Genomic DNA, 9729 nt, shown 5'->3' with positions numbered 1-9729 from the left:
GCAATGTGGCGAAACCCCATCTCTACAAAAATACAAAAAATTAGCCAGAGTGGTGGTGTGCGCCTGTGCTCCCAACTACTTGGGAGGCTGAGGTGGGAAAATTGCCAGAGCCTGGGAAATCAAGGCTATGGCCTGGGCAACAGAGGACACCCTGTCTCCAAAAAAGTGACAACATTAAAACATAAGCCACGTATACAATCATGCCACTTGAAATTGAAGGATATTTGGTCTTATGCATATCATCTTACCTACTTTTCAGTCTAGACCACTTATTGGAAGGTCAGACCCACCTAAAGAAATAGTTGGCTACTCTGTCTCGTCACAACCCTATTGTAACAATTCTAAGTCTAGGATACATAAATTTCCATGGCAAAATAGCTCCTCTCTGCAAAATTAAGCCATTTGTTATTTTAGTTTGCAAAAACTACATGACATGTTAGAAGCACAAATTTAACAGATACTATTTTATTATTTACAAAATACATGGTGATCATAAGAGAACATTTTACAAATTACAAATGGGAAAAGTACAGGGAAAAGTAGAGACAAATGGGTTAAATAACAAGGTAACCATTTGTAATGAGCCTGTTTAGAATAAAATAGTTCTTCATAAAAGTTAGACAAGGCCATGAGTAAGTATATCACTGTGTAAAAAATGTCAATTACTTCGAAATATACCTCTATCACAAAGTAGAACAGCAACAGTAGTGCATCTAAATGTGTCCTAAATTAAATTACAGCATATACAGTTTCAGTGTTCCACAATGCAACCATTGCTCTGAGGCAGCAATCTATGAGACTTGATTGCCTAGCTCACTGAAAGAGCAAAGCCCCAGGACTAGTTAACTTCCCTACCTTCCATAAGGCTTTGTTCAGGTGACTTTGGAATGTAGTGTCAAAAACCCCATTCATTTCTGCTGCAAGCTCCCCAAGAACAGACACTGTGGCCTCATCATTGGCATTCAGAATCCGCACAAAGAATTTATTCCACAATTCACCATCTTTTAGCCTAAAAATATATAAAACCATATCCATCAAGATTAGGCATGTGAAAATTATAATTCCTTTTAGTTTAACTCAGTGGTACATTTATGCACCAAAATGGTGTAAGGTAATACCTAGAACTCTAGGGTTAGAGATCATTCAAATAGTCCTTTGAAAGCCCAGGGAAGAACTACAAAAAAGGGCTACCATAGTGGGAAAAGCCAAGATACAATGCACATAAAGGGAAAGAAGATCTCTCATCTAAATCTATAAATTTCCTCTGTGTACTAAGACATAGCACTTTTCTTCTACAAATAGAAGAAAAAGGAATTTTATTTCCTCTAACTTTCCTAGAGTCTAGGTCATTAAAAAGGCTACAGCTTCTTTCTCCTACCCCAGTAGTGGATCATCTTTACAATTCTCTGATAATCATAAGCTTCACTAAAGTAACTACTGCTTAATATATTTGTACCTTTGCTTGTTATTATTTTCTTTTGATCAGAGAAACTTCCCTTATTAGATAAGGCAGGGCTGTTAGGAAACCCCAACTGACCCCACTTGTTTCTGCTTGTGTTAGCAGCCAGACCTGCCTGGACCATAGCCAAGTGGACATGCCTATATCCATCCTATATGTCTTACATTGTATTTCAAGCCTATTTTTAAAAGTTCATGTAAGAGACAACACTGGCCAAGTTCTGAATTAAATGAAGAGAAAAGTACAATTCAATTATTCAAAGATGAAAATAGAGAAGGGGCATTAAATCTTCAACACTCATTTTTTTTTTAACCAAAGAATATAACAATAGGTGACAGACTGGCAAACTTAGGCTGGGAACTTATTTGCTAAGATAAGCTAAAGTGGAACATAGATACTTAAGTTTTTTTGAGATGGAGTCTCACTCTGTTGCCCTGGGTGGAGTGCAGTGGCGCGATCTCAGCTCACTGCAACCTCTCCCTCCCGGGTTCAAGTGATTCTCGTGCCTCAGCTTCCTAGGATTACAGGCATGTGCCACCACACCCAGCTAATTTTCTTGTATTTTGAGTAGAGACAAGGTTTCGCCATGTTGTCCAGGCTGCTCTCAAACTCCTGACCTCAGGTGATCTGCCTCGGCCTCCCAAAGTGCTGTGATTACAGGTGTGAGCCACCATGCCCGGCTGACTTAGTAAGTTTTATGAGCAGGCTTGAGGGAGTACTAAGATTCTGAGACCAAGCAGTGCTTATTAAGAGACCACTTACTTCTTCTCCAGGAGATTTAGTTATTTGGTTTGGTTCTATCCACTTATTAAATAAATAATAGCCTAAAATTAGCATATAGTTTAGAAATGTAAGTCTTTTCAAAGGATGCTTATTAACTTTTGGTAATAATTGCTATTAAAAAGGAATTTAGGCCAGACACGGTGGCTCACACCTGTAATCCTAGCACTTTGGGAGGCCGAGGCGGGCGGATCACGAGGTCAGGAGTTCGAGATCAGCCTGGCCAACATAGTGAAACCCCATCTCTACTAAAAATACAAAAATGAGCCAGGCATGGTGGTGCGCATCTGTAATCCCAGCTACTTAGGAGGCTGAGGCTGGGAATCACTTGAACCTGGCAGGCAGAGGTTGCAGTGAGCCGAGATCGTGCCACTGCACTCCAGCCTGGGTGACAGAGCGAGACTCCGTCTCAAAAAATAAATAAATAAATAAAAAGGAATTTAAGGCTAATACCAATTGGTTAGAAAATTATTCTCATGAAATGTTTCTTTTCACATATCTAAACAGGGAAGCTTCCATACTATAGCCGTAGTCTGGAAGATACAGCTAGATTCAGAATGATGTCCTGAAGTCTGAATAGTTTTGAATCTTATTTTTAGTGAGCAGTTCCCTTTTCCTGCACTAGCTGCTCTGCTGATACTCTAATGAAAACTGGCTGAAACTACTGGAATCATGGCATTTGGATTAAAAAACTAAGGCTGCCAAAGCAGAGATAGCACCCAAGAGAAACAGAAAATTATTGGGACAGGCAGAGACCCTGACATTTATCAGTACTTACTCAGAAATATTTTGGCTAAGTTTCCAGAAGGACCCATCCCAGAAGACCTGCAGGTGTTCCTTGAACAATAGTAAATGCGCTAAATCTGCTACACCAAACAGGTCTACCTGAAATCACAAAAAGCACCATCAGCTAAAATAATTCTCTGCCTCTACCATGGCAGCTTATTTCGGTAGGAAGTTGAAAGGTATTACAGTGCTTAACTAAGTTTATTTTATGACATACATTTTAGTAGACTGTTCCTCACCCTTACAGTAAAGGGAGGAGCTCTCCAAAGAAGTGATCAATAGAGCCGACTCTAGGAATTATCCTTAAGAACAAAAGATGAAATATTTGGACTATCACATTCAAATTTGTAGACCTACTGAGTTTGCATGAACTCCAGCTGTGATCGAAATGGGGTCCACATGATTAGTTCAGGTTCGTGCTACATATTCAATCAGCAAATGTCTTATGTCTAAAGCTGAGTTAGAAGGAATTTCGGCATATAATGCCACCATACAAAAGACTTTACATTTGTGCTAATGTTCTTTTTATATACATTACTTCATTTACTCCTCATAACAATTCTGATAAACACATAGCAGAGACTGTTATCCCTATTTTACAGAGAAGATCACAGGAAATAACTTATAAAAGATTACATGGGTGGTAGGCAGTAGGAATGGCCTTGGCACTCGGTTACAGAGTTAGTCATGTGTTTGCACGTGTATGTGTATATTCTTCAATGCTGTAACACGAAAATGTTACATTTTACTTGACTTGGTGATATTTGAAAACTAGGTCATCTATTCTAGGAGAGTCAATATCAGTAAACACTAGCTTTTATAGCTTATCTAGATAATAAAGAGATTAATAAACCCTCTCCATATTTGCTCAGGCTTGTTTTACACTTACCTGGTAGGGAGAAGAACAGTTAGCCAGGATCTTTTGTCCTTCCAGGATCTGTACAGTCCGAAAGCCGCTGAGGGTAAAAACATCCAGCTGCACCCTAAGGTCAACACTGTAGGAAAAGTCCACTATCTTCAAAGCTTGATTGTTCTTGTTACAATCATAGGGATCGTGGATTCTGAGCCCAGATTTAAGAGAAGGAGATAATAAAAATAGGCCATGAAAGAAGCTGTATAACTGGTCTTTAAAAAAAAAAAAGGTACCTTGGGTACATCTTAGCTATGCCAACAACTCCCTCCAGTGGTTAATTTTGAAAATGCACCTGTAAGACTCAGCAGTGGCAGTGTCCAAGGAATGCGGAAGGAATGTCACCAGTTTGGTGACACAAAGTATATTTCAATCACGGTACATGGCCACCATTAAACATTTATCAAGCTTCCATGTTATATAAAGTAAGTATGGAAGCAGAGGACAGGCTTCTTCCCTGTACTGTACACATTAACACATACAATTGCAATGATTTATACACTGACAGGAATTATGATGGAGGAAATTAAAATTTTATAGGTGTCATAGCCTTTCTTGTTTACTATTCCAGATAGGCTTTCCAAGTATTGTTTAGATTCTTCCTTCCAGAGTTTAATGGAAAACAATGCAAGTCTGTTTTATAAAGTCCTGTCTATATTGTAAAATTTCTTGTAAAACACCATTTTATCTTACTCTTATTTGTAATTCCAGTTCTTATTTACTAAAAAAACCTTTATAATACTAATTAATTATCAATTAATTTTGTTTTCCTTGGGTTTATCTATCCTATGCAATAATGCTATTCTCCAAGGAGACATAGGAACTGTTTATAAATGAAAAGAGTGGGTTTTCATGTGTTCCTTTTGTCTGTTTTTCTCAATTAATTCCCTCAAACTCCTGATATTGGTACAATATTCCTAAATATAGTCTTTAACTACTCCAATTACATACCTCCACAGCACAGAATGATCTATGTATTTTACTTTAAAATTGATAACTGCTCCTATTTTTCCTTGGCACAAGAGCCAACCTTTTTTGGCCACCATAAAACTATACTATAACAAAAAAAAAATATATATATATATAGTATATATATATTGTTACAATCATAGGGATCGTGGATTCTGATATATATAAAACATACATATGTATTATATATATATATATTACATGTGTGTGCGTGTGTTTTGTTTGGTTTCTTAGACAAGGTCTACACTCTTGTCACTGAGGCTGGAGTACAGTGGTGCGATCTCAGCTCAGTGCAGTCTCTGCCTCCTAGGTTCAAGCGATCCTCCCATCTCAGCCTCCTGAGTAGCTGGGACTACTGGTGTGTGCCAACACGCCTGGCTAATTTCTTAATTTTTTGTAGAGATGAGGTCTCATTATATTGCCCAGACTGGTCTTGAACTCCTAGGCTCAAGTGATCCTCTGCCTTGGTCTCCCAAAGTGCTGGGATTACAGATGAGTCACCATGCCCAGCATAATTGTAAAATATTTATATAACTTTGGAGGCAAAGGAAAAAATGTTTCATAGATTAATAAAAAGAAGTATGCATGAAGGTGTCCTAGCCCTCTAATCAGCTACTCACTCACTGTTACTTTGGGTAGGGCATTCCATTTTTTTGGATCTCATTTTCCTCACAAAAAATATGCAGAAACTAAAGTAAGCAACTAAACTAAGCAATTTCAAAAGGTTCTTTCTGGCTTTCATTTTATTTTTGTAGAGACGGGGTCTTGCTATGTTGACCAGGCTGGTCTTGAACTCCTGGCCTCAAGAGATCCTCCTGCCTTTGCCTCCCAAAGTGCTGGGATTGCAGATGTGAACCACTGCATCCAGCCCTTTCTGGCTTTTGTTGTTGTTTTGTTTTGAGACGGAGTCTTGCTCTGTCACCCAGGCTGGAGTGCAGTGGCACGATCTGGGCTCACTGCAAGCTCCACCTCCCAGGTTCACGCCATTCTCCTGCCCCAGCCTCCTGAGTAGCTGGGACTACAGGCACCTGCCACCACGGCTGGCTAACTTTTTGTATTTTTAGTAGAGACGGGGTTTCACTGTGTTAGCCAGGATGGTCTCGATCTCCTGACCTCGTGATCCACCCGCCTCGGCCTCCCAAAATGCTGGGATTACAGGTGTGAGCCACCACGCCCAGCCTCTGGCTTTTCTTTGAGACAGAGTTTTGCTCTTGTTGCCCAGGCTGGAGTGCAATGGTGCGATCTCGGTTCACCACAACCCGTGCCTCCTGGGTTCAAGCAATTCTCCTGCCTCAGCCTCCCAAGTAGCTGGGATTACAGGCATGCACCACCACACCTGGCTAATTTTGTATTTTTAGTAGAGATGGGGTTTCTCTATGTTGGTCAGGCTGGTCTTGAACTCCCAACCTCAGGTGATCTGCCCACCTTGGCCTCCAAAAGTGCTGGGATTATAGGCATGAGTCACTGTGCTCGGCCCCTTTCTGGTTTTTAATTCCTTATGAATCTATGTGAAATTTCTGATTAAATTTGATAAGCAGTGACAAAGTAAAAAGCAATGCCTCTTTAATACTATGGACTTTCCTAGAGCCTCTGGTGGCTGAGAGAAGGGTTATCACACTTCATTGGACCACAAATGCCCAATTCTAAAAGGCTTAGAAAAAACCTCTGCTTCCAATTTCCACAGCCGTGGGAATTTCAGCACTGTCATTTTAATATTAAGTAGAGTGAAAATATACCAGGGGTTCTCATATTTGGAAATTTGGGGAGATTTTTGGTGGTCACAACGGCTTAGGGGATTGTTACTTGCACTTAATTGGGTGGGTGGGGGGAATAGGAATATAAAACATCCTGCATTGCTTGGAACATACCTCACAAAGAATTGTCTCATCCAAAATACCTATGGTGCCCTGGATGAGAAATGCTGCTACATTATGTCTGGGAAAGCCTTTGACTCTGCTATCTCAGGGGAGAAGGTGGGATTCTCTAGTTCTTTTGGTTACAATCACAGGAACACATTGAGGATTCTTTTAATTTCCATGTTAACTATAATTTAGAGTCTAATTCAATCTCTTCTGATAGATTAAGTATTCAGAAGAAATGTAAAGAATAAGTCCAGCTATTAGTGTATACCAGTGGCCTCAGAAACAAAGTTAACACCTCACCCAAGACATAGGGTTGGGCAGACAGAGCATCTTTAAACCAGGCTGCTTTTACTCAAATACCATAACACCAATGATCACTAAAAGAACGTAGTAGTCCTCTAGTCCTTTTCACAAAGCAAAAATGTTGGACTGTTTTTGCCTAGTTAATGCCTGAATGTGATCTGTATTTTCTCAGTCCTTAATATTCATTTATTATTTCCTGCTCTGTGCTCACCCCTTGAACCTGATGGACACACTGGGTTTAATTTGAACACTAAGACCCATTCCTTGGCATAGTTTGTATTTGAACTCTGGGTTTACCCACTTCTCTTGGCTAACAGGTCAATTAGGCCTGACTTAAGCTTTGGTCTATGAAACTGAGTAGTGCCTTGATTTTGCTGGCATCCTCGCTAGATTGGCACTGGTCCCACTCAAAGAATGACTAAACAATCCACTTTATATTCCTCAAAATATTCATATTTTATATCTCATCTTGACATATATCATCACAATACTCAGTGATTAATTCTTTTATCTGATTTAATCTATTTCCTCAGTGTGTTTATTTCTTTGAATTATTTTAAACTATTCTTAATGATTTTTGACTTTTAGGTAAATACTCTCTTAACATAATATGTTCCTCGATATGGCGTTTATCAAAAGGCTTTAAAAATTGGCAACTTAGCTGGGTGCAGTGGCCCACGCCTATAATCCCAGCACTTTGGGAGGCTGAGGTGGGCAGATCACTTGAGGCCAGGAGTTTGAGACCAGCCTGGGCAACATGGCGAAACCTCATCTCTACCAAAAAATACAAAAAATTAGCCGGGTGTGGTGGTGCACGCCTGTGGTCCCAGCTACTAGCGAGGTTAAGATGGGAGAATTGTTTGAACCTGGGAGGTGGAGGCTGCAGTGAGCCAAGATCATGCCACTGTACTCCAACCTAGGTGACAGAGTGAGACCCTCGCCTCAAAAAAGAAAAAAAAAAAGTGGCAACTATCCATGTTTTAAGAGAAAGCTGATAGAATTATAAGAATGAAAAGGACCAACCTGTTTCTGAGAATCAGACTCCTTGGACTCAAGTCACCATGGACTATTTCTGCTTTGTGTAGCTTCTCCACTATTGTCAAAAGGTTATAAATAATCAACACTGTTATTTCATGGGTAATATATTCACTGTGTTGGAGAAGATCCTGGAAATTGAAGGACAGAAAACTCACTATTTCTCAAGTTTGGCAGGTTGTAGTTATACTCAATACCTTGAAAACTGACGGCTTGTAGTCTTCCTTGTTCTCTACTGGAACGTAGGCACCTCTGTAGACTGAGTCTATGTCCCAGTTTTAATAATACTGCGATCTCCCATAAGATTGTTTGTAAGGATTTAATGACATAATGATGAAGGGCATCAAGCATAAGCCTGGCCCAAAATAGGTACTTAATAAATGTTTTAAAATACCCTCATTCCAACCGTTTTTGAGAATTCATATTATCATCAAAATCTGTAGCAAACCTTCTTAAGAACAAACCAAAGAGTAAAATGACATATTGTGTCTAGGTTTTAAAAACTATCCAGTGGGGGTAGTATAGCTAAAACAAGAGTGGCCATGAGCTAAGATTATCATAGATGACTAGTTCATGGGAGTTCATTGTACAATTCTACTTTTATTTATGCTTGACAAGTGACCAAAAAAAGTTAAAAAAATACCAAAGAGATCTTTGGTCAAAATAACTTGAGAAAATTATCAATGCTTTTAACTTACACTTGAATTGGTCTATTTCTAGAAGATTGACAGGAATTTTGTACTAAATTCCTTTGCTAAATGGAGCAAAAATCTCTCTACTTGAGGACTTTAAATTGTGTTTTTAGTATTACAGACCTGAAGGGTGAAGCAGTTTATATATTGGTGCCAAACAATACAGCCATCTTGATATTGATAACAGCTGCACAAACGATCAAAGGCTTCATTTAAACGTTCCTTTAACTTGAGGTTGATATAAAAGTCCCATGGGACAGGTTGAGACGATACCTGTAAGACATTGTATTTTAAAAATAAGTTCAATTAAGTCTATGGTTATGGCTGGCAGGTTGAAACACATTCCTTCCAGCCCTTCTGATAGAGAAATAATAAAGAGATACTTTTAAAGGCATAAACCTACTATAAAAGACACAATAACAACAAATTCTGGAAAGAGGATAAGCTGGAAAGAGAACAGGAGGTAACAATCCAATTAGAATAAAAACTGATTTTGGCAGAAGAGAAAGCTGAGCTACATTTACACTACAAGGCTATTTTCCTATATTATATAACTGGCAGCACCAATTATCCATGGAAGTGAGGCTGAGGGTGGTGCTAAGACAGGAGTGATCGAATCCCATTTAAGAGGAAGGTAGGCCTAGTGCAGTGGCTCATGCCTGTAATCTCAGCACTCTGGGAGGCCGAGGCATGTGGATCACCTGACATCAGGGGTTCAAGACCAGCCTGACCAACATGGTGAAACCCCATCTCTACTAAAAATACAAAAAATTAGCTAGGATTTTGGTGGCGAGTGCCTGTAATCCCAGCTACGCGGGAGGCTGAGGCAGGAGAATCCTTGACCCTGGGAGGCAGAGGTTGCAGTGAACCAAGATCGTGCCATTGCACTCCAGCCAGGGCAACAAGAGCAAAACTCCGTCTCGAAGAAAAAAA

The 9729-nt window shown here is 39.6% G+C and overlaps 1 protein-coding gene across 4 annotated transcripts in view; it reads right to left on the bottom strand.

Moving 5' to 3' along the window:
* Positions 1-449: 449 nt before the first annotated feature.
* The window catches only part of BUB1B (BUB1 mitotic checkpoint serine/threonine kinase B), a 60865-nt gene continuing 51585 nt past the window's right edge, over positions 450-9729 (bottom strand). For 3 of the 4 annotated variants that reach the window (XM_055278677.2, XM_063639086.1, XM_055278676.2), the window contains exons 19-23: positions 8920-9069; positions 8093-8235; positions 3915-4086; positions 3018-3124; positions 450-1009 (exon numbers count right to left, since the gene is read on the bottom strand). In XM_055278677.2, coding sequence (XP_055134652.1) covers positions 814-1009; positions 3018-3124; positions 3915-4086; positions 8093-8235; positions 8920-9069 — 768 coding nt within the window. In that variant the 3' untranslated portion in view covers positions 450-813. Of the gene's footprint in view, positions 1010-3017; positions 3125-3914; positions 4087-4923; positions 5060-8092; positions 8236-8919; positions 9070-9729 lie in introns of those variants that run through there. The other variant, XM_055278678.2, reaches the window with a different exon arrangement.

This window comes from Symphalangus syndactylus, chromosome 5, assembly GCF_028878055.3.
Source record: "Symphalangus syndactylus isolate Jambi chromosome 5, NHGRI_mSymSyn1-v2.1_pri, whole genome shotgun sequence".
NCBI lineage: Eukaryota > Metazoa > Chordata > Mammalia > Primates > Hylobatidae > Symphalangus > Symphalangus syndactylus.
The sequence above is the reverse complement of the archived record's forward strand: the minus strand, read 5'-3'. Positions and strand labels throughout refer to the sequence as shown.